Raw genomic sequence first — 26,341 nt, 5'->3', positions numbered from 1 at the left:
GACTTGACTTGGACTTGAGCACTGATGACTCGGACTTGGACTCCGACTTGTGCATTAACTGCATTAGGACTCGTAAATTGGAGACGAGGACTTGGATTTTTTCCTTTTTTTTTCTTTTTGTAACATGCCATAATAATTTGGTATAAGATATTTATATCTACATTAATTTTTGTACTAATTTCATGCAAGAGTGACACGCCTACATGTCTTGGCCCGTGCATCAGATAGACTCTCAGGCATGCTCCGGACAGTGCGCATGCCAAACGGACTCTCACACGCGCTGTAAATGACTTGCACCTACACATCATTAAAGTGCATATCCTGGACCAATTTCATGTTTTTTTTTTTATATGAAAGTATGTCCCTTTACACACTCATCCAGAAGGGCGATTTTGCACAAGGCCATCTGTCTACAGCAGAAAAAAATAAAATAACAAAACGAGTCTGGAAAAATCCCAAGGGAGTCTGGAGCCAGATTCGTGATGTCATCTGCAGAACTGCCAGCAGGTTGCGAGAGCCTGCACGGTTTCAGTGCACAGCCTGTGTAGACCAAGTTTAGCAGCTAGCAATTTTGCATTGAAATATGGAATTGTCACCTGAGCGCTGGATGGAACTGCATCTTTTTTCAGATCAAGTTGCCTCGCGAAGCCCATTTCCCACTGCAAATAGTTCTCAAAGTCTTCGGGCCTTGTGAAGTGAGCACCGCTCACCAGGGGCGATTTCTCAGAGACAACAAGGGAAGCCGAAATTCCCCTAAAATTCTCTCCCCAAACTGCGGTGTCTACGACATTGAATTCTCATTAAAACAATAACTTGCATAACATAATATATGCCCAAGATTGTATTTACGTTCATAACTATCCCTATGTCATCCTGTAACTTATTTGAGTGATGTCTGACGAACTTGCAGTTCACTACGAGAATCACCTTTGCTGCCAGGCTGTAACCTTTCTTATTTCAATGGGCTCTATGGACTGGCAGCCGGGTATCCGTTGCAGTCTACGAGATGGCTCTGAACAGCCAATTTTGGCTAGTTGTTATTGGTTGAAATCGACAAAATCGTCACTTCCGGGGAAGCCGGGTATCTCTGGGGGTAAACGGGACATGGGCGGGCCAAGAAGCCGGGCTGATAAAGGATTATTGGAGGTGGTGTTTGAAAGACATGAGGAGGGCGGTCGCTGTACTTCGGCGTCGGCGAGGAACACGGAAGCATGATCAGTCAGTCCCTAGCCGATGTCGAGAAAGTGTAGTCGTGTGCCAAAGTGCTGTCCGAATTTCTTTTCATATAAACGTTTCTTCTCATTGATGTCTCTGTACATTACTCTGTAAATAAATGTAAATATTACTCGTTGTGCTCCGTTAACTTTCATCCATTCTATCAGTTTGATCATTCGTGAATTCACTCGTTTATTTCATTTGTAGTTCAATCAACGTGGCTGTAGGCTAACTTGAGCCTTATTGGGATCTGCAGTGCTAGCTGCTAACAGCTGGTATCTATCTGCTATAATGGCAAAGTACAGCCAGTCATTTTGCCCCACCCCTGCCTCGCGCTCCGTCCAGTGCGGTAGTGATGTCCCGTTGCTCGCGTGCCACAGCAGAGACCCACGCAACCTTCAGCCGGTACAGTCACTGTTCTTTTACCACCGCCGTTATTCTCATCTTTCCGGTGTGTTCTTGATTTTTCCATTGTGTCCTATTTTGCCATATCAAATACCCAAAATGTATCGTATTATTCATATTTAAGTGAATAATCAATTCAGTCATCATAACTTGGCATTTTTAACCCAAGCAATCAAAAAGAGGAAATTTTTTCAATATTTTCAAAAAATTTTACAAAAACATTTGAATTGTAATTTAAAAAAAAATTCCACAGCAGAGGCCAGATAAAGCAAGATGCTATCTTTATTCTTATTAAACATGATAAAAGAAACATTGAGTGTTAGGTAAATGCAAAAAAAAAAAAAAAGTAAAATTAGAAAATGTATTTTTTGACCATAATGTCCCAAATGAGAGACCAGTTTCTGAGACAGACCCACATAACAACAAATTGACTCATGACAAATAACAAATAATTGAAAAATTGTATTACGTAGACCTAAAACTGAGCTTCCCCTATTTCAAAGCCCACCAGCCGCCACTGCCTCTCACTTACTGCTGTAGTCTATAGCATGTAGCCAATTTTTCCGGGTGCCTTGCATGAAGCGCTCCCATTTCTCTCTCACTGTCCGGTCTTTTGGAAAATGATGAGTACTAATCCCATCAAGACTGGTGTTGCTACAACCTCCTGCGATACACCTGTTAACTATTTTAATAATTACGTGATAACGTTGAAGAAATTTGCAGAAAATCACCAGGTCGTTTTCTCATAAACAAACCAGCGCTGACGTAGGATTCAGAAGGAGGCGTCCTGCACGCGACGACACGAAAATCAATGTTTGCCGGGAAATCCAAATGGCAAGTTTTTTCAGAGGCGGACGAATTTGCCTCAAATGGCTTGATTTCAACTGAATTTTTCTGGTATTGCGCAAGGTAAAAAAATTGCACAAAATGCAAAATGTGACAGATATTTGACCAAAGTTTAATATAAAATAGGAGAATTACATTGATCTTGCTCCTGAATTTACTTGTGATATGCACTTTCAGGCGCAATCAGCGTGCGTATATAAAAACTGTGAAAACACACTTACTTTGTGAAGTATTGAGTTGCGTTGCTGACACATTACCGAGCCTTATTTCCTTGTTTGGTTTCCTGATCTCTGATTTCCTGTTTCTCGTCTTTGATTCTGCCGAGTCTACAATAGCCTGTTTATGTCTCACTCAACCAAGTGCCTGTTCTGGATTGTTTACCTGTCTTCACTTGTATTAATAAACACACCTTCTGTACTTACATCCATCTCCCAACCATCTCTGACGGAATACTTCGCACTCCCTGACAAAGAGAATGCACATTCACCTGTTCATACGTCATGTTCAAGAACAAACTAATGTTAATGGAGCTAAACGGCCACCGTCAAATGGTGCGGTTGGAGTCTTGTTATTGGACTCGACTCGGATCAGTCGTGGACTCAACTCGAAATTTTCTTTAATGACTCGGACTTGAACACTGGAGACTCGAGACTGGACTCGGACTCGAGGTTTAGTGACTCGACTACAACACTGCATTTAGGTGTAGTATTGTAGTTTATTTTGGCACTTTTTTTGGCTCACAACTTTGGTTCTTTTGTATTAAATAACAAAATATTCAAAATTGTTTGTGTCTTTTTATTCATACCCTACGACACATACCATTACTGTTGTTATTAATGGTTCACTAAGGTTATGTTTCTATCACAGTCTCCATAGACTAATCACAGATAAACCTCTCTGTTCAATGGAGGTGAGTTCAGTGAACTGGCCACACAGGTTTCTTTAGCATAAGACCACCTGCATCCAGATAACGTGACCCCACTTTGACCTTATTCATGCTTGGATACTTGAGCTAATGTATTGAGTTTCTGCATTCGGATGGGTTTGTTGAGGATGTGTGTTATATTTTGACTGCATTACTTTACATTCGTTTGCAGTCGAGTGTGAAGCAGCTGGGATGAAAATCAGCACCTCCAAGTCAGAGGCCATGGTTCTCGACCAGAAAAGGGTGGCTTGCCCTCTCCAGGTTGGTGGAGAAGTCCTGCCTCAAGTGGAGGAGTTTAAGTATCTCGGGATCTTGTTCACGAGTGAGGGAAGGATAGAGCGTGAGATCGACAGGCGGATCGGTGCGGCCTCCGCAGTGATGCGGTCGCTTTACCGGTCCGTCGTGGTGAAGAATGAGCTGAGCCAAAAGGCGAAGCTCTCGATTTACCAGTCGATCTACATTCCGACTCTCACCTATGGTTATGAGCTTTGGGTAATGACCGAAAGAACAAGATCGCGGATACAAGCGGCCGAAATGAGTTTCCTTCGCAGGGTGGCTGGGCGCTCCCTTAGAGATAGGGTGAGAAGCACAATCACTCAGGAGGAGCTCGGAGTAGAGCCGCTGCTCCTCCACATTGAGAGGAATCAGCTGAGGTGGCTCGGGCATCTCTTTCGGATGCCTCCTGGACGCCTCCCTGGGGAGGTGTTCCAGGCATGTCTCCCCGGGAGGAGGCCCCGGGGAAGACCCAGGACATGCTGGAGGGACTATGTCTCTCGGCTGGCCTGGGAACACCTCGGTGTTCTTCCCGAGGAGCTGGCCGAGGTGTCTGGGGAAAGGGAAGTTTGGGTTTCCATGCTCAGACTGCTGCCTCCGCGACCCGGCCCCGGATAAGCGGAAGAAGACGAGACAAGACGAGACATTACATTAGTGGCATTTAGCAGACGCTCTTATCCAGAGCAACATACTGTACAACATACCCAGTTGGGGAGCAGTTGGGGTTTAGGTGCCTTGCTCAAGGGCACTTCAGCCATTCCTGCTGATCCAGGGCTGTTCCAAATTGATGTATATGTACAAGCCCTAAGACTACACTGCATGAGCCACCTAGAATAATGACTATGATGAAGTCTTGATACCAATGAATACCAGACAAGAATTCTCGCATTTACTTTCAAAAGCTAAGTTTGAGTCTCATTATAAAACTACTCTTTGTGATGACAGCATGCAACAGTTTTAATATGCTTTTGCTTATACTGCTTACTTATCATAATCTTTATAACCCAAGACTAAATTAACAATGACTGATTGTACCAACGCTCAATGAAATTTGCTTGGCTGGTATATGAGTGTAATGGAGTCTGAAGGTTAGTATTGACAAGTCATCTATCTCTGAACACTGATGTGGAGACAGGATGCATGAAAATAATCGTTTTTTTCCACCTCAGCATCCATAAACCTGATCAGTCAATGATGAATTTTATGTTTGTGACCAGGGTCTGTTTCTGGCAATCGATAGTTTGTCATATTAGCAGATTCTACAAGGACAAACTCAAGAATATGAACACAATACAAATGTAGTTGAAACTACAGAAGCGTACTGTTGACACACCAGAAAAAGAAAAACGGATCAGTATCATGCTATAATGTGAAAAGTGTATTGTTAACAAGGTGTTTTCACGTTATTATGTCATACAAACTTTTGTTCTAAGAATAAACTTTTCTTGTTATCACAATATGCTATTTATCTTGTTATAACATGACAAATTATTATAAAACATTACATTTTAAGAGGATAACTTATAAAACGTTATAACCTAAGGTAATTTATATTGTTAGGCTATAACATGAAACTTACGTAAGAACTAGAAGGGCACATGGTAGAGTCCATACCTCCACCAAGCCACGTTATCAAATTCAAATCACTTGAACCTAGGATAATACTAAAGCTGTACACCAAATTTCATCCAAATCTGTTCACTACTTTTTGAGTTATGTTGGGAAAAGACAAAGAAATCCTGGTTCCACATACATATCCAGATTTGCATCAAAATCTAATTGTTTGTTCCTTGGGCCATGGCTCACCTTTCCTCCAAATTTCATCAAAATCCGTTCACTACTTTTTGAGTTATATTGAGAACAGTCAAACAAACAAACAAACAGCTTAAGCATAACCTCCTCCAACAAAGTTGGCGGAGGTAATGAAGAAACGGTGTGTTGTGAATGAATAAACTGGCTCATTTACACAATTTGATTAAGTTCTGCTTCATACTTCGGTTGAGACATGCCAAGATTCTACTGTTATTGAGCAAGGTGGATGATATTGTAATAAATATGCGTAAGATAAATAGTATACACTGTAAAACCCGATAAGGTCACTGAGCTCAAAAATTTTATTGAAACTGATTACGTAAAAATTTTTGAGGTAAGTAACTTAAATTTTTTAAGGTAAGATTTCTTAAAAATTACACTATAGTTACACTTAATTGTAATTTTTAAGAAATCTTACCTTAAAAATTTTAAGTTACTTACCTCAAAAATTTTTACGTAATCGGTTTCAATAAAATTTTTGAGCTCAGTAACCTTATCGGGTTTTACAGTGTATAGTTATAACAAGAAAAGTTTGTTACATTGTGATAAAAGTTTGTGTCATAATAAAATGAAAAACATCTTGTTATCACAGTAAAGTTTTACATTATAACATAATACTGATCCGTTTTTCTTTTTTGGGCATGGCTGAATATGCTGCCATATGAATCAGTCTGGGCTAGGTTTCCTGATAATGTTGCCCTTTAAAGCTAAAGAGAGAGTTGAGAGACTCTCTTAAGCAACGAACGTTGTCTCTGTACGTGGTTTTCCCAAACTCACTCGTAAGAAGGAGTCTAAAGAGCAACAGGACAAAGAGCATCTTTGCAGTCCCCAATATAGGCATAAGTAATTGCTAAAGGCAATCGTACTGTAGTTGCTGAAGGCATTAGTAGTTGCTAAATCCAGTCGATAAAGTCACATAGCGTTCGTTTTAACCAAAATCTAATGAAATATAGTGTTTAAAATAAGATACAGTAATATATAGTATCATCTAGAAGCATTACATATATAATGTGGTAATTAATTAATGAAACTATTTTACGTTTTTGGCAATTTTTTTTTTATTCCAAGCATGTTTTTAATTAAATGAACAAACGTTCACATGAAAGAATGGGCAAATAATAAGCTAAATAATTAAGTAAATGTGTTCCCCGTGCTTTTTTTTTTAATTTCACTGTTACCCCCCGATCATGCAATCAGGATTATTTCAACTGTTATTCACAATACCAAGTGGGCAATGTTCTCCCTTATAAGTCCATGTGTGCAGAGAGAGAGAGAGAGAGAGAGAGAGAGAGAGAGATTGCAAAACCTCTCTCTCTCTCTCTCACACACACACACACACACACACCCTTGTACAGTAGAATTGTGGGATTAATTAAAGAGTAAAATAAACCAGTTAACAAGTATGCTTGAAAGTAATAAAGAAATCCTTTGAAATGTATTCTAACCAAATTTACATAGACCATAATGATATATTTGAGGTACACTATTTTGTGTGAACCAGCCTAAACTAAGGCACTGTTAGGGCCCGACGCAGTCTAATGGCTTTTCAGCAATCGAATTCACCAGCAGATTCATACATCACTGTTGATTTTACATCAGTTTATGTCGATACTCCATCCTGAATCGACATGCTATTCTTGTGCTTACCCAGGAAGAATATTCATCTCATGCTTGTATCAGCACTTAGAACATTTCAGTCACCTTGTGTATTCTAATACGGTGAGGCATCATTTGGTATGAAGAGTAGTTAACTAATGATGTGTCAAAACATTGATCCCTTGATTTGACCGTAGATTTTTCTCCCCACTGAAAATCTATATTCATCAATCGGCATTGGATCATGTCACCTTCCATAACAGCTAATCTACAATCACGATGAGAAAATAGAAATTTAAAATTGGGAGTATATCATGTAAATATCTGTAAATAGCTACAATCTTGAATTGGCGAACACTTTATAAACACTGCTTGTGAACAGCCATGCCGTGAAATAAATGGTGGGAATGATTTTCTCTCATATGCTGTTGCCCATTAACCTAATCAGTTTTTTCTTTTTCTTTTTAGCATTACACAAATTGTCCAGTCTTTTCTTCCCCCCCCCCCCCCAACTTTTTTGAAACATGTTGCTGGAATCAAATTCAAAACAATAAAAATTTCTCAGTTTCAATATTTGTTATATTGTCTTTGTACTATTTCCACTGAAATACAGAGTTTCCTTGATTTGCAAATCACCGCATTCTGTTTTTATTTATGTTTTACACAGCATCCCAACTTTTTTGGAAATGTGGCAATATGTATAATGAAGAAATCTTCAGGCACAACAAGTAGAAATGACAGTCTAACAGGTAGAACATTTAGAAAATGACAAAAAAATGGCAGTAACATCAATTATTTCTGATTTTTAAATCAGTTAACCATGTTTTCTCTTAAACTGTAATATCTCATCTCATTATCTCTAGCTGCTTTATCCTTCAATAGGGTCGCAGGCAAGCTGGAGCCTATCCCAGCTGACTACGGGCGAAAGGCGGGGTACACCCTGGACAAGTCACCAGGTCATCACAGGGCTGACACATAGACACAGAAAACCATTCACACTCACATTCACACCTACGGTCAATTTAGAGTCACCAGTTAACCTAACCTGCATGTCTTTGGACTGTGGGGGAAACTGGAGCACCCGGAGGAAACCCACGCGGACACGGGGAGAACATGCAAACTCCACACAGAAAAGCCTTCGCCGGCCACAGGGCTTGAACCCGGACCTTCTTGCTGTGAGGCGACAGCGCTAACCACTACACCACCGTGCTGCCCCTAAACTGTAATATTAAATGTCAAAATGTGCTTCAGTCGCGTGCCAAGTGCCGTAGCTAATCACAGCTGTGCTGATATTCTGTACAACCACATGAACTCAAGTGTGATCTTGTTTTATACATCAGTTCTACAGACAAGAAATTAATATTGAGGAAATAACATTTCGGACAAAATGCCCACTTTATTTTTGCTCCACAAGTGGAAATAGATCCCGAAGAAGCCACACTCACTTTATAGCACATCAGCTAGCTGGATAGCTAGCTCAGGTTGATTTGTACATTTCTGTTAAAGGTGTTTCTGGTAAGATTGGCATCCTTTCTTCCTTTTAATCTTCATCTGATATGCTTTCATATTTTACAATGGTGCTTGAAAGTTTGTGAACCCTTTAAAATTTTCTATATTTCTGCATAAATATGACCTAAAACATCATCAGATTTTCACACCAGTCCTAAAAGTAGATAAAGAGAACCCAGTTAAACAAATGAGACAAAAATATGATACTTGGTCATTTATTTATTGAGGAAAATGATCCAATATTACATATCTGTGAGTGGCAAAAGTATGTGAACTTCTAGGATTAGCAGTTAATTTGAAGGTGAAATTAGAGTCAGGTGTTTTCAATCAGTGGGATGACAATCAGGTGTGAGTGGGCACCCTGTTTTATTTAAAGAACAGGGATCTATCAAAGTCTGATCTATACAACACATGTATGTGGAAGTGTATCATGGCATGAACAAAGGAGATTTCTGAGGGCCTCAGAAAAAGCGTTGTTGACGCTCATCAGGCTGGAAAAGGTTACAAAACCATCTCTAAAAAGAGTTTGGACTCCACCAATCCACAGTCAGACAGATTGTGTACAAATGGAGGAAATTCAAGACCATTGTTACCCTGTGGTCGACCAACAAAGATCACTCCAAGAGCAAGGCGTGTGATAGTCGGCGAGGTCACAAAGGACCCCACGGTAACTTCTAAGCAACTGAAGGCCTCTCTCACATTGGCTAATGTTAGAACTCCGGCAGAACTTACTTTCCTTTTCTTGTAGTTTTCTTTTTCTTTAACTGTTGGTACTGCACCCTCTTTCAATACGGGCTTATAGCCAACGCTCCTCAACAGATCAGAGGTCTCGTACAAGTCTTCAGTAAAATGTGCAGAGCAGAGGAGAGACCACTCCGTAGGCACCCAATGTGCTTGTGAACATCTCGCAAAACGCATCCAAATCTTTGCAGTTTGAACATTCTTGGGCCATGAATGCAACATAAATCCACCTTCTGTCGTGTTGCTGCACCCGACAGCAACACATCTACATGGCATGGCAATAAATTAGCTCAAAATGGAGGCTTGAAGTTGCAGTCAGCTCTGTGTTTTAGTATAGCGGAAATGGCAATGAGACTGATAGCCTTCCCACTGTGACGTCACAGATGTCAAGGTCATTCACTCGGACCGCTACCTATATGAATCATTTTAATCATAAAAATAACTATATTAGATTTATTGTTTATGCTTAAAACTATTCCTATGCCATTCTTGAGGTCTCAAGGCATTTATAAACAAAAAAAGTGAGGCCATGGTTCTGCATATCTTCTTTAAGAGAGTCTCTCAACTCGTTCTTTAGCGCAAAAGGGCAACTGTGGCAGCGGGGGCATGGTCAAGCGTCGGTCTGTGACCGGAGGGGGGAGTCAGGGAAGGTAAGTGGCAGAATCACTGCACCTGAGGTCTATTAACGTGTGTTTGTGTGTCTTCCCCAGTGACCGTGCCCTATTTAAAGAGAGAGCTCTCTCTTTAAATAGGGCGCGGTCACTGGGGAAGACACACAAACACACGTTAATAGACCTCAGGTGCAGTGATTCTGCCACTTACCTTCCCTGACTCCGCCCTCCGGTCACAGACCGACGCTTGACCACACCCCCGCTGCCACAGCAACGTTATCGGGAAACCTAGCCCAGATTAGTGGACCAGAAGTAACTATTGTATAAGTATGTTATACATGTCAATTTCCTTTAGAAACTTTATAAATTGCAGTGACCACTGTGGAAATTCGGGAAAGTTTTATGTCCAGTACATTCAGAACCAAAAAAAACCCAACTCCATTCCCAGATTACCAGCATTTATTAACTGAAAACATTCATAATTTTCACATTTATTTTAGATTTTATCCTGAAAAATACGAATTTTATAACAGTGAATGGTGATTGGTGAGTGACTACAATAAAAAATATTTTCCAAAAACCATTTCTATCAATAATTATTTCCCTGATTAGTATCTTCCTGGTGAAATTTTTTATTTTCATTAAATATTAATAAAAATTAAAAAAACACTTGAAAGAACATCTGTAATTACTTTACAAGGTTTCTGTGATATCTGTTGATTTCAAAATGACCCTGTTCACATGTAGTGTTTTATATGACTTAAGTCAAGTTTATTTGTATCGCGCTTTTAACAACAGACATTGTCGTAAAGCAGCTTTACAGAAAATTAAATACTTTAAATCATATGAGTTAATTTTATCCCTAATAAATTTATTTATCCCTGATGAACAAGCCTGTGGCGACGATGGCGAGGAAAAACTCCCTCAGACGACATGAGGAAGAAACCTTGAGAGGAACCAGACTCAAAAAGGAACCCATCCTCATCTGGGTGATAACAGATAGCGTGATTATAAATAACTGGCTTCGATAACAGTGTCCTATATACAGCAGTCAAAAAAGTACAACTGTGTAACCAGGAAACTGGTTATTGTTTTAGTATGAAGTCTGTTTTGTTGAAGTGATCAACTGTTCATTGATAGAGATTTGAGGGCAAAATTGTTCATGACAACTGCAGTCCTAAAGTTCTCATGATGATTTTAGTCCTCAGCCATCGTAGCAAAACTGTAAGTGTCCAGAGCCATCTTCTAAATGCAACTTTCAACTTCAATGACTTAAGTGACAAGTTTTAAAATTTGATATGATTTTAATTCTTGAAATATTGGAGACTAAAAGCGAATTTCTTTTGTCTGATTCAGGTGAATGAACAGAACAGCACACAAACTCAAACTGTATTTATTTACAACAGCACAGTTTACAGCATCGTAAACCATGCCAATATCTGATACGGGCTAAAGCACCGAGCAGCTCGCAGGTTAATTACCTCTCATCAGACAACAGAGTAACAACATCAGGTAGGGAGGGAACCACGAGCAGCTGAAGCTCACATGGAATCGATTTGGAGATAACCTTCACATCAGCTGGGAATTTATGGAGTCGTGAAAACAGTAGTTTTATTGCCGTTGTTTAAGAGCATTACAGTCACATGGATACAGAAACTAATTTGGAAGTATCTTGTGACAAATACAGGCATTTTGCTTCTTTTACTGTTATAGTAGACTTGCAATACATGGTAATGTGTGGAAAAAATGGGCATTTAATTACACACACACACACACACACACACACACACACAGCAACTACTTCCTTTATCCCTTTAGACTTTCATCAGCTTCAGCTGGCAAGCTCAATACCTGACTTGTGACTAAGCACGCACCCATACACACACACACACGCACACACGCAATCTCACTGGTGTTGACAGGTCTGGCATCTGGTTATGGTCCCCACACAAACAGTGATGACATAATGTGTGTGTGTGTGGGGGGGCACTATTACACAAGGTCATTCTACCAGAAAGAAAATTATGCAAGCCATTTTCCACAATTCCAACCTCTGTTCACGAACACAACTCAAAATATTTGAAGTATTCATATCCCTATCAATCCAGGTGTATGTTGGTCTCATTCCTTTGAGACACTGCTAGAGAGAGAGAGAGAGAGAGAGAGAGAGAGAGCTATGTAGGTCAATAAACAGCCGTTTTATTGGCAGCAGATTGAATGTCTTGCCAGTGAGTGAGTGCTCTAAGCTGTGAATGTTATTGGCAAGTGATATTAATGAACCAACCGGCGTGACAAGGGACAAAGATCAATGAAGCACACAAACACTGAACACACAGTTAACTGGGATAATCCACAACAAAGTAAGTATGAAGAAATAAACCTGTCTAGATTGATTTGCTTAAGAATAAAATATGTGATTGTGGGGTTGTTGGGGTTTTTTTGTGCTTTACATGCAAGTGGAAAATATCCATACAGTACATCTCTTCATACTGAAGCCAGAATCAAACATTTATCCAAGAACAATTTAACTACAGAGAAACCTCCCCTGATTTTAAGTCATTTAGCTCCATATTTTCTTTACTCACTACCTGTGCATCATAACAGAATGGATATTAAAACCACTGTCTCCATACATAAACTATCGACCTCCTCACACAAATTAAGATTTGTTCCAAAAGTGCAATAAATTATGATTACTTCCAAGAAAGTGACATTTTGCCTGGCTAAGCAAAGCAGAGTCCAGGTCTACACAACAGCTGTCTCCTTTTCATGGTGTACTAAATCAGAGTTCATGAATCCGGTTCCTGTAGACCTACTTTCCAAAAGACTTCAGTCCAGTTCCAACCCAACAGCTTGAGAAAATTAGTAGCCTGTAGCTCATTAGCCAGATCAGGACTGCTGGATTCGAAATAAATTTTCCAGAAATACTGTGTTAGATTACATTATAAAACCAGATATACACAAAGTTGTCATCCTATCTCGCCTATGCTATTCATTTGTGCTGGAAAATAGTCATAAGGAAGCAACAGAGCAGATGGGAAATGTGGAAGAACAACGAGACAAAGTACACACTACCAAAAAAAAACCCATCACTTTTTAATCAGCACCATCATAAACAAGCAACATATGAACTAATAGTCCTACTATGTAGACAAAATTACTTTATACCACAGTACTACTAAAATCCTTGAATCTGATTGGCTCCCAGGCAAATGACAGGTTTATATTAATGCATTTCCTTTACGACATGAGTGTTTCTATAGTAACAGCTAATTCACAGGAACCTGCATGGCAGATGCTACATATAATCTCAAACAAATTCGAAAGAAAATTAAAATTAGCTGGCGGCATGGTGGTGTAGTGGTTAGCACTGTCGCCTCACAGCAAGAAGGTCCTAGGTTTGAGCCCAGTGACCGACGGGGGCCTTTCTGTGTGGAGTTTGCATGTTCTCCCCGTGTCTGCATGGGTTTCCTCCGGGTGCTCCGGTTTCCCCCACAGTTCAAAGACATGAATGTGAGTGTGAATGGTTGTTTGTCTCTATGTGTCAGCCCTGCAATGATCTGGCAACTTGTCCAGGGTGTACCCCGCCTCACGCCCATAGTCAGCTGGGATAGGCTCCAGCTTGCCTGCCACCCTGCACAGGATAAGCGGCTATGGATGATGGATGGATTAAAATGAGCTATTAACAAAAAACACACATAATATTTAATATAATCAGGTTTCTGTAAGGTGACTATCTAACATTCAAGGAAGGAGTCTCCAGTGTCAGTGTAAGTTTTATGCCATGTGAAAGTCTTCAAACAGAGGGATTTCCACTTACTGATTTCTTGATAACATGACAATCTGCATTTTTTTTTGTCATATCATCTCTAAACAAGAGAAAAAAGAAGCTGGTGAAAAAGTGTCTGTTTATAGCTGTTATAAAACAAGTGATTACAGGAACTAACTTGTTTTGCGGACTTTCCACACCATTAAACGTACCTATAAACTGCTAAAAAAGTATGATGCATCAGTCTTTAATGAACAAATCCGTAATTGTTGCCAAATTGCTGTGGCATAAGAGAAACACTTTGTTTAAACTCTCCAAAACAGTCTAGCCCTATAAGAAAATTAAAACATTACAGACCTTCACTCTTAAACATTTTTAATCATAGTTGTTAAGCTTCTGAATGAAACTCTCACATGAAACCCTTTTCAGCCATTTAGAAAGAATTTATAAGATGTGGTATAAGCCGTAGCATGTCTCACAGTAATAGAATGATTCACAAAAACAACCACAAGCATGCAGATTCCAATCTGAAGCATCTAACTCATGTTCCTCCTTAATCTACCACTGCACCATTGAATGAGGATGATGTCAACCATTCCTGAAGAAAGGTTGAGGTTCCTTTTTTTGTCATATCCATGACTCAAACAGTTTTTGCCTTCAGACTGAAACTGCTGCTATTAGCTCTTGGTTCAAATTATAGATTTGTTGGAGAAGGTCAACAACAGCATGACAACATGTGAAATAATTGGCATACCCGTCATTTTTAAAGGAACTTTTTAAGCTATTTGGAAGTAATAGTTTGACTCACTACCAAAACCACAAGCACAAATCCCAACAAGAAGGATCTACCTCGGGTTCCTCTGGCACATTCCTTAATGGAATGATGGTGACAAGACCAATTCCGAAGGAAGGATGGGTGTTTGGTGTCATATTGAAGCAAAAATACTTTTTGCTATAGATCTTTGTTAGTGGGGTGGTATAGTGGTTAGCGCTGTCACCTCACAACAAGAAGGTCCGGGTTCAAGCCCTGTGGCCGGCGAGGGCCTTTCTGTGTGGAGTTTGCATGTTCTCCCCGTATCCGCATGGGTTTCCTCCGGGTGCTCTGGTTTCCCCCACAGTCCAAAACATGCAGGTTAGGTTAACTGGTGACTCTAAATTGACCGTAGGTGTGAATGTGAATGGTTGTCTGTGTGTCAGCCCTGTGATGACCTGGCGACTTGTCCAGGGTGTACCCCACCTTTCACCCGTAGTCAGCTGGGATAGGCTCCAGCTTGCCTGCGACCCTGGAGAACAGGATAAAGCGGCTAGAGATAATGAGATGAGATGTTGCTTTCGACTAAAGCTTGTAACTTGGAATTTCCAACCTCAGACTAGAGAAAACAATTTGGAATTCCTACTGAGGAAATCTGGAAAGTCTCCTCAACCCCTAGTTCAGTATTTAATTTCATGTCAATATGGCTGCTCACACCATCAGCATTAAATAAACCATACAGTTTACTGTTTTGTGAAAGCAAATACATCATAAACTCATGATCACTAATGTTCTGGGTTCGAGCCCAGCGGCTGGTGAGGGCCTTTCTGTGTGGAGTTTGCATGTTCTCGCCGTGTCTGCGTGGGTTTCCTCTGGGTGCTCCGGTTTCCCCCACAGTCCAAAGACATGCGGTTAGGTTAATATGGGACGGCCTTGGGCTGAGGTGCCCTTGAGCGAGGCACCTAACTCCCACCTGCTCCCCGGGCGTTGTGAGCATGGCTGCCCACTGCTCTGGGTATGTGTGTGTGCATGTGTGTTTTCACTGCTACAGCTGGGTTAAATGCAGAGAGGAACAAGTGTATGATGAATAAAGTTGTGCTTTCTTGCTTTCTTTCTTTCTTTTATTTGGCTAATTTGGTGCAAACAAAACACACATCCATTGAAAATGATGTGACTGCAAATTCTGGCTTCTTAGTGAATGCAGCATTAGCATTGGCTCCTCATCACTCCTGGAGACAAGCAAATATTTTTCAAACACTTTGGACACTGTAGTTAATTATAGGGCTCTGCTTGCACCCAATTAGCACCAAATTTTATTCACCAACTCGGAAGTCATAGAATGACTCAAGAACACAACCACAAAACACACAGATCCCGACAAAGAACCTTGGGTTCCTCTAGTCTGTCAATGCTTCACTGGAGAAGGGTGATGTCACTAAGCTCTGAAGACAGGAGGAGTTGTGTCATATCCATGCAAACACACTTTTTCTGTAAGTCTTAAACAGTCCATTCATGGTCAACAACATTAGTCTTCATGTTTCCAAACAGAAACTTGATAGGGCTCTACCAGACTAGTCAAAAACTGATGCTACAAGACTGGAGCTTAGCAAACATCTGAAGTAGCCATTGCACAAATTTAGGCTTCTGTACGAAATTACAGATTTGTTGGAATAATTACATGGTCATCAAGCAGTGATACATTTAATAATTAGCAGAGGTTACCAGTTATTCCTGGAGATAAGTAAGTGGTTTCTGCTTGCTTTTAAACACAGTGGATGATGTAGTTGTAGGGTTCTGTTTGTGTAGCCAACTGACTCGGTAGCCATTTGTAACTAGGACCATGCAGATCCCAATCTGATGGATCTTCTACAGGTTCCTCTGTAATCTGCCCCAACACAACCAGTGATGTCACCAACTTCTGAAGAAAGGATAAGTTTTCTATTGCCGCTTTTCCACTACAAACGCGGCTGAGTCGGGCTGAGCCGTGCCGTGCTGAGTTGGGCTGAGTCGAGCTGAGTGGGGCTGTTGGAGTTGCATTTCGACTACAACCGCGCTGAACCGTGCTGGCTGGAAGTGGGTGGACACATTGGGTGGAGTTAGCGAAAGTGGGTGGACGTCACGTGATGTCGTTAAGCAGCGCAAACAGTGACATCAGTGAGCTTTTAAGCGGTAGTCTCACGACCCGAATAGTAAACAATAAACATGGAGGACATGGAGTCGTTAGTGTTGCTGGTCTTGGTTCTGTGGCTTGTTGTCACCGACAACGCGAACAGATACTGGCAAGAGCGTATAGATGAGGCGAGGCGCATAAGGCTTCAGAAATTCTCATAATTCATAATTCTTCTCCTTCCGGGTTTGCGGTGTTTACAGATCCCAGCGTGCTCGCGGGGCGTGTGTGGGCATGTGAGGACACTCCTCCTCACCAATCAGTGCACAGGGGAGTGTTTGCTCACGCCCCTAGCTTCACTCGGCTCGCTTTGGCTCGCTTCAGCCCCACTCCAAAACCGTGCGAGTTTTAGGGGCTAAGCAGGGCTGAAGCGAGCTGAGTCGTGCTGTTTTTTGGTAGTCGAAACGCGAGCCGTGTCGGGCTGAAGTGAGCTGAAGCGAGCTGAAGTGAGCTGAAAAAGGGTAGTGGAAAAGGGCCATATGTAATTCATGCAACCCCCCTTTAATCCATATGTCCGAGACTGTCCATTAGTCCCATACATGACTAATCTACATGTTGTCAAAGAAGTTTGACAGGTCTCCACTTTTTATGGGACAAACTGCCTACGTTTAGCAAGAGCTGTGATAAAACAAATATAGTAACTCCATTTTGTGGCTTCCAAATGAATCATAGTACTGACCAATACAGTGGTAGATCCCGCAGTTTCTCCACTTTTGATAGAAATGCCCAATAGCACATTCTTTGTATGTAGTTGATTTCTTTGAGTCATTAGATCCTGGGTTATGATTCCAGCTCTGCTGTTATTGTGTAATTCTACTATTCAGTTGAAATAAAAAATGAAAAGAATCCTTTATTAGTTGGGTTCTGAAACAATATGCCTGCAATATCTTCTCATTTGTATCCATTTTTGAATGTTTTGCAATGCAACCACAACACTGCATCATTAGTAAACTGCTACAGAGTTCCCCTGACCTCTTCTGTGTTGTTTTCCCTCTTCCATATTCTGAGACATGGCATATTGAGATTTTGTTATACCAACTGGGCTAGACTTGCCTCCAATCTGTAAACTCTAACACAATGTTCTCTTGTTAAAAATAAAATATTATGGACCTTTACTAAACAGGTAATACTTATGTGAATGTGTTTTGTGATAATCAGTTTCATCTAGAAGGTTTTTCCTTCCTTCCTTCCTTCCTTATTAATTAATTAATTAGGGGGGTGACACGGTGGTGTAGTGGTTAGCACTGTCGCCTCACAGCAAGAAGGTCCTGGGTTCAAGCCCAGTGGCCAACGGGGGCCTTTCTGTGTGGAGTTTGCATGTTCTCCCCATGTCTGCATGGGTTTCCTCCAGGTGCTCCGATTTCCCCCACAGTCCAAAGACATGCAGGTTAGGCTAATTGGTGGCTCTAAATTGGCCGTGGGTGTGAATGAGTGTGTGAATGGTTGTTTGTCTCTGTGTCAGCCCTGCAATGACCTGGCAACTTGTCCAGGGTGTACCCCGCCTCTTGTCCATAGTCAGCTGGGATAGGCTCCAGCTTGCCCGCGACCCTACACAGGGTAAGCGGCTACAGATAATGGATGGATGGATGGATATATTAAGCTAAGCATGCCCATTTGCTATTGTACAACTAATGAAAGTGTACTGTATCTCTAGTCAATTAAAATAAAATGTTATTTACAAATTCTAATAAACATATGCATTCGAGAAACAACTTGGTCCTGGTAAATCTGTTGTGAGTTATATGGTATGTCCCATCAGCTGAGCAAATGAATGTTTTCTGAAAGATCCTAGTTTTCACTTCTAGATAGAGGGCAGAAATATAACCTTTATTTACCCCCGTGTTCTGTTCTGATTCAACATGACCTATTTACAATTTTACATCAAGTGAAACCATACGTCCATTTGCTAAGTACTGGGTCTAATAGAACTGTATTATAATTGACTTCTGGTAAAAAGGTCTAAAAATGCTGTTCTGGTAAGTTCTATACTTCCTAAAACTTTTGTCACATGTACTTTGTGGTATTTCTTTTTTCTTTTTTTTTTTTTGTCCAGTTGTAGTCAAGGAGTTGCTAAATGAAAAAAAAAAGGCATCTTTGTGTATGGGATCATTGCGATCATGGTGCTACCCACTGTCAAATCTGGAATCAACTTTCCTTTGGTTTATCACAATTTACTCAGGCACAGTAACAGTCACAACGTTACTGACACTTGAAATATTCTGATGTTTTACATATCCATAGAGACCAAGATTACATATATTGACCTGATAATCGTGGAACTGTTTTTGATTCATTTGGGGCATGTCTGTCAAAGCAAGCCACACCTCCCAGCACCTTCGGCCTTAAAAGGTTCTTTATGGGGCAGCACGGTGGTGCAGTGATAAGCACTGTCACCTCACCGCAAGAAAATTCTGGGTTCTAACCTTGTGCCTGACTGGGGTCTTTCTGTGTGGAGTTTGCATGTTCTCCTCGTGCTTGGGTGGGTTGTCTCTGGGTTCTCCAGTTTCCACCCACAGTACAAAGACATGCAGATTAAGTCAACGGACTCGTCTGAATTACCCAGAGGTGTGAATGGCTGTCTGTGTCTCTGTGTTAACCCTGCAATGGATTGTCTCCAGCTCACCTGTGACCCTCAGTAGGATAAGCGGTGAAGACAATGGATGGATGGCTTGATGAAAGGATGGCACTTTATGTGCTTTGCTCATTTATTTGCTTTTTGCACCTACAGGTATGCCACATGTCATTTTGGCATGAGAATACAACAGGTGACAAAAATGGTTATGTACCGGTTGACACTTCTCTTGTGTTCTGGCAGGTCTGCTCTGACAGCTTCAGCCACCAAAGTTTCTAGGGAAGAATTACAGTAGTGGTTTCCTGTTGGATCCTACTAGATTATAGAGGTTTTCTCCCCTCAACCATTCACACACACACACACACCTATGGACAATTTAGAGTAGCCAGTTAACCTAACCGTATGTCTTTGGACTGCAGAAGTGGACAAAGTACCCAACTTCATTACTGAAGTCAAAGTACAGATCCCACTGGTCAAATGTTACTCCGATACAAGTGAAAGTTGTCCAGTCAAATTTTTACTTAAGTTAAAGTACTGAAATACTTGCTTTTAAAAATACTTAAGCATTAAAAGTGCATTTTCTGTCAACGCATCGTTGTATTATTGCCACAAAGCTTACAAAACCTAACGCCGTTACCAAAGACAGAAATGTGAATTCACAAAATGAACACATGCTGTGCCATCATGGTAGTTTAACGTTAAACTAGCTAGTCAGTGAAGCTCCACCTGACATGCTAGCAAACTCTTTTCAAACTCGAAATCATACTGGGTAGCTAACGCTATGAGAAAAGAAAGATTTCTACATTCTGTTGATTGGGCAAGATTATGCTAAAACATATTTCTGAAAGCACTTCAGATAAGTTAACGTTATTCATGTTAGCATAACTCCGTTTTTACATGCTAACTAACAGTGTCCAAGTTAACTAGCTATGTGTAAACGTTAGCCGTGGACAAGGCGACGGCAACTTGGCGGGAAAATCCATAGAAAGTCATTTGACTAACCAGACTGCATAGCTATTGCAACGTTATCGCTAGCTCTAAAAGCACAGACAACTTCATTGCAAGCTTTCTCTTGGAATAAAATGTTGATATCCCTCAATATGCTTCCGCAGGTCAGATGGCAAGTTTTTGTAGGCCGTTATGTGGTTCGTTTTCGGCAAACAAAGCAAACATTTAAAACAAAACAAATCTTTAATCCGGCGGCACGGTGGTGTAGTGGTTAGCGCTGTTGCCTCACAGCAAGAAGGTCCGGGTTCGAGCCCCGTGGCCAGCGAGGGCCTTTCTGTGCAGAGTTTGCATGTTGTCCGCGTGGGTTTCCTCCGGGTGCTCCGGTTTCCCCCACAGTCCAAAGACATGCAGGTTAGGTTAACTGGTGACTCTAAATTGACCGTAGGTGTGAATGTGAGTGTGAATGGTTGTCTGTGTCTATGTGTCAGCCCTGTGACGACCTGGCGACTTGTCCAGGGTGTACCCCGCCTCTCGCCCGTAGTCAGCTGAGATAGACTCCAGCTTGCCTGCGACCCTGTAGAACAGGATAAAGCGGCTAGAGATAATGAGATGAGATGAGATAATGAGATGGAAGAAATCTTTAATCCTTTCAGAAAACTGAAACATGGGTTCTAGGTATTGCCATGGGTGTGTGTGTGCATTCTCCAGAAGAACCGCCTCCTTCCATTCTGCCATCAACTGATCGTGTTAAATAATGCTGCTGAGAAATCACTGAACTTGATTTTATACAGTCTATAGACGTGACCCTAGCAATTACTGTCTCGGTGTCACCTGCGAAAAAAACAGTCACATTTTAGAAAAGAAAAACACATCCACTTTCAAAGCTGCTTCATAGTAACGAGGACCTTGATAAAAATGTAATGGAGTGAAAAGTATGATATTTGTTTTTTCATATGTAGTGAAGTCACAAGTTTCTAAAAAAAAATAATACTCAAGTAAAGTACAAAGTGTACTGAAGTACAGTACTCAAGTAAATGTACTTCGTTGCTGTCCACCTCTGTTGGACTGTGAGAGAAACCCATACAGTACAGAAACGGTGAGAACATGCAGACTCCAGACAGAAAGACCTCCGTCGGCCACTGGGCTCGAACCCGGAACCTTCTTGCTGTGAGGCGACGGTACCGTAAAAAATGAAATATCCATCCATCCATTATCTGTAGTCGCTTATCCTGTCCTACAGGGTCGCAGGCAAGCTGGAGCCTATCCCAGCTGACTACGGGCCAAAGGCGGGGTACACCCTGGACAAGTCACCAGGTCATCACAGGGCTGACACATAGACACAGACAACCATTCACACTCACATTCACACCTACGGTCAATTTTGAGCCACCAATTCGCCCAAACCGGAGTACCTGGAGGACACGGGGAGAACATGCAAACTCCACACAGAAAGGCCCCCGTCGGCCACTGGACTCGAACCCGGAACCTTCTTGCTGTGAGGCGACAGTAAAAAATGAAATATCCATCCATCATCTGTAGCCACTTATCTTGTCCTATAGGGTTGCAGGCAAGCTGGAGCCTAACGCAGCTGACTATGGGCGAGAGGCGGGGTACACCCTGGACAAGTCGCCAGGTCATCGCAGGGCTGACACATAGACAAACAACCATTCACACACTCATTCACACCCACAGCCAATTTAGAGCCACCAATTAGCCTAACCTGCATGTCTTTGGACTGTGGGGGAAACCGGAGCACCTGGAGGAAACCCATGCAGACATGGGGAGAACATGCAAACTCCACACAGAAAGGCCCCCGTCGGCCACTGGACCCGAACCCGGAACCTTCTTGCTGTGAGGTGACAGTAAAAAATTAAATATCCATCCATCATCTGTAGCCACTTATCTTGTCCTATAGGGTTGCAGGCAAGCTGGAGCCTAACACAGCTGACTATGGGCGAGAGGCGGGGTACACCCTGGACAAGTCGCCAGGTCATCGCAGGGCTGACACATAGACACAGACAACCATTCACACCTACGGTCAATTTTGAGCCACCAATTAGCCCAAACCGGAGCACCTGGAGGACACGGGGAGAACATGCAAACTCCACACAGAAAGACCCCCGTCGGCCACTGGGCTCGAACCCGGAACCTTCTTGCTGTGAGGCGACAGTAAAAAATGAAATAAATTCATGCCTGCTTTTTTATTTGCACTCACACCTGTCAGTATGAGCATCATCATGGATGAAAAAAAAAAGTGGCTTTGGGTGTATTTAGTCAAATATATTTAATTTCACGGATTATTTTGCCTATATGTTAATAGGACCATATTTGGCAAGCAAACAGGATATTCATAGTGATGGATCAGATGAGACCCCACCTGTACCACTCGAGCCCTTTATCGTAGAACCTGTCGAAGAAGTGCGGCTCTGCGCCCACAGCTCGGACGTCGGGATGGACGCGCAGGAACTCGAGCAGCGCGCGCGTGCCGCCCTTCTTCACGCCGATGATGATGGCTTGCGGGAACTCTTTACTCCCAAAACTGTCGGATATCGACAGGTTGGAGTTGGAAATGTCCCCGGAAAGATGTCTCGTCTCTTCTTCAGTGCCTCCTCGGGCTGTAAAGTCGCGCTGGTTGGATGCGTTCCGGTCCTGATGGAGTTGGGATAGAGTGGGTCTGCGCTCGCGCACTGGGATCGGTGTGAAATCGCAGGATCCGCTCAGACAGTAGAACACATAGGTGACCAGAATGATCATGGTGAAGAACACGGACAGTCTGGAGGGCGCTTTCAGGTGCAGGTTAAACCTTGTCGCCCAACATCCCATGGGTATCTGTCCTTCTCAAGAGCTGATGTTGGAATCATGCCGTAAAAACAAACGTGGACACGGCTGGCGTGAAAGCTATAAGACGAGCGCGCGCTGTCCTGCTCCTGTCTCTTCAGTCACTTGTCGTGTGGCAGAACACTGTCCCATGTCCCTCACTAGCTCCTTTAATGACAACCCTCACAACTATTCATTAACAATCTAATAGCATCATTTATGAGTTTGTAAGATGCATGTGTCCTTACTTGCGTCCTAGTGCTCTTCTGGATAGTGCTATTGGAGTGCACAAGGTTACTAGTCTAGCAGACACCTCCCGTTTTGATGCTCGGCCACGCCCACGTCCAAGTCCCTCCCCTCTATCTCTAATTAGGACTCCACTGAACTGTTAAAGCTGGATTATTTCAATTGTCTTGTAGCCCATACAACTGAATAAAAGTCTTAAACACCCTGTTTTAACATCAAGATTTTTATTTTATGATTTATACATTGGGCAGCGCACAGCAAGAAGGTCCGGGTTCGAGCCCCGTGGCCGGCGAGGGCCTTTCTGTGCGGAGTTTGCATGTTCTTCCCGTGTCCGCGTGGGTTTCCTCCGGGTGCTCCGGTTTCCCCCACAGTCCAAAGACATGCAGGTTAGGTTAACTGGTGACTCTAAATTGACCGTAGGTGTGAGTGTGAATGGTTGTCTGTGTCTATGTGTCAGCCCTGTGATGACCTGGCGACTTGTCCAGGGTGTACCCCGCCTCTCGCCCGTAGTCAGCTGGGATAGGCTCCAGCTTGCCTGTGACCCTGTAGAACAGGATAAAGCGGCTACAGATAATGAGATGAGATGAGATGAGATTTATACATTGGGCAGCGCACAGCAAGAAGGTCCGGGTTCGAGCCCCGTGGCCGGCGAGGGCCTTTCTGTACGGAGTTTGCATGTTCTCCCCGTGTCCGCATGGGTTTCCTCTGAGTGCTCCGGTTTCCCCCACAGTCCAAAGACATGCAGGTTAGGTTAACTGGTGACTCTAAATTGACTGTAGGTGTGAATGGTTGCCTGTGTGTCAGCCCTGTGATGACCTGGCAACTTGTCCAGGGTGTAGTCAGCTGGGATAGGCTCCAGCTTGCTTGCAACCCTGTAGAACAGGATAAAGCAGCTTGAGATAATGAGATGAGGTGAGATTTATACGTTAGGTGGTGTAGTGGTTAGTACCGTCGCCTCATAGCAAGAAGGTCCTGGGTTCAAGTCCAGCGGCCGATAGGGGCCTTTCAGTGGGGAGTTTGCATGTTCTCCCCGTGTCTGCATGGGTTACCTCCGGTTTCCCCCACAGTCCAAAGACATGCAGGTTAGGTTAATTGGTGGCTCTAAATTGACCGTAGGTTTGAATGTGTGTGTGAATGGTTGTCTGTCTCTCTGTGTCAGCTCTGTGATGACCTGGCAACTTGTCCAAGGTGTGCCCTGCCTCTCGCCTATGGTCAGCTGAGATGGGCTCCAGCATGCCTGCGGCCCTGTAGGACAGGATAAGCGGCTACAGATAATGGATGGATTTATACATGAGCTGGTGTAGTGGTTAGTACTGTCGCCTCACAGTAAGAAGGTCCTGGGTTCAAGCCCAGTGGCCAACGGGGGCCTGTCTATGTGGAGTTTGCATGTTCTCCCCATGTCTGCGTGAGTTTCCTCCAGGTGTTCCAGTTTCCTCCACAGTCCAAAGACATGCAGGTTCGGCTAATTGGTGACTCTAAATTGACCACGAGTGTGAATGGGTGTTTGTCTCTGTGTCAGCCCTGTGATAACCTGGCGACTTGTCCAGGGTGTACCCTGTCTCTCGCCCATAGTAGAACAGGATAAGCAGCTACAGATAATGGATGGATGGATTTATTCAGTATCCAGTCAATACAAAACATTTTACATTTTCAATCATTAGTTTTCCAGCACAAAATGAAATGCTACAGAAAGTGTATGTCAGTAAAGAAAGCAGTATATTACAAACTAAGAGGCCACTTTTCATCCATCCATCCAATATCTGTAGCCGTTTATCCTATGCAGGGTCGCAGGCAAGCTGGAGCCTATCCCAGCTGACTATTGAGGTATTTCACTCACGTGACCAAGTCATGTGACACTGCCATTTTGGACGGCACAGCTCGAATCAGTTTGAATGCGAGGAAGGCGACAAACGAAAAACATAAAAGAAAAAGGAGCGAGATGCAGAAAACACCTTCACTATCCAGTGATGTAGGGCATTTACAGGGCGAGCAGAGGGAGAGGTATTTGCAAAAATTGAGGTTAGCAGGCTTAGAGAACGACGTTTACCTGCTTCCACCAGGATTATTCACTGACAGCTAAGATTTGTTCACATTTTCATTTACTTTCGGTCCTCAGGATAAACAAAATGTTATTAAATGTCATTGAAATAACTTCTTAGTCTGTTGAGACATGGCCCGTTATAAGTTTTTCCTTTACTGTATTTACTAGTTTACTGAGCGCGCTCCGGGGCGGGCTGGCTAGCTAGCGCTCCGGGGCTAGCTAGCGCTCCGGGGCCGGCTGGCTAGCGCTCCGGAGCCGGCTGGCTGGCTGGCGCTCCGGGGCCGGCTGGCTGGCTGGCGCTCCGGGGCCGGCTGGCTGGCTGGCGCTCCGGGGCCGGCTGGCTGGCTGGCGCTCCGGGGCTGGCTGGCTGGCTAGCGCTCCGGGGCCGGCTGGCTCAGTAAACTAGTAAATCCAGTAAAGGAAAAACTTGAGACTGAAAGGTTTTAACAGTCATCCAAATGACTGACCGTAAACATTGCTACAGTAACATACCAGCTACTGTTGTTGACATTAGCTAGCTTGCCGTCCAAAATGGTGGACACCGGGGCGTCACGTGACCCTGTGACGTCAGGTGAAATACCTCAATAGGCGAGAGGCGGGGTACACCCTGGACAAGTCACGAGGGCATCACAGGGCTAGCACAGAGACAACTATTCACACACTCATTCACACCTATGGTCAATTTAGAGCCACCAGTTTACCTAACCTGCATGTCTTTGGACTGTGGGGGAAACCAGAGTGGCCACTTCAGACAAAAAAAAAAGTAATACAGTAAATGCTGCTGGGTTTAGCTGCAAAAATAAAATGCAAATATGACAAAGCAATGTTGTAGTTGAGTCACTAAACCTTGAGTCTGAGTCCAGGGTCCCCAGTGTTCAACTCCAAGCCATTTTAAAAAATTGAGTCGAGTCCAGGCGGCACGGTGGTGTAGTGGTTAGCGCTGTCACCTCACAGTAAGAAGGTCCAGGTTCGAGCCCCGTGGCCGGCGAGGGCCTTTGTGTGGAGTTTGCATGTTCTCCCCGTGTCCGTGTGGGTTTCCTCCGGGTGCTCCGGTTTCCCCCACAGTCCAAAGACATGCAGGTTAGGTTAACTGGTGA

At 42.9% G+C, this 26,341-nt stretch overlaps 1 protein-coding gene across 1 annotated transcript in view; it reads right to left on the bottom strand.

Annotated features, from left to right (window-relative positions):
* Positions 1-23,220, bottom strand: part of si:dkey-121b10.7 (heparan sulfate glucosamine 3-O-sulfotransferase 3B1) — a 46,281-nt gene extending 23,061 nt beyond the window's left edge. The window contains exon 1 of the mRNA XM_060899499.1: positions 22,518-23,220. Coding sequence (XP_060755482.1) covers positions 22,518-22,963 — 446 coding nt within the window. The 5' untranslated portion in view covers positions 22,964-23,220. The remainder of the gene's footprint in view (positions 1-22,517) is intronic.
* Between the last annotated feature and the right edge of the window lie 3,121 nt (positions 23,221-26,341).

Source organism: Neoarius graeffei, chromosome 18 (genome assembly GCF_027579695.1).
Source record: "Neoarius graeffei isolate fNeoGra1 chromosome 18, fNeoGra1.pri, whole genome shotgun sequence".
NCBI lineage: Eukaryota > Metazoa > Chordata > Actinopteri > Siluriformes > Ariidae > Neoarius > Neoarius graeffei.
The sequence above is the reverse complement of the archived record's forward strand: the minus strand, read 5'-3'. Positions and strand labels throughout refer to the sequence as shown.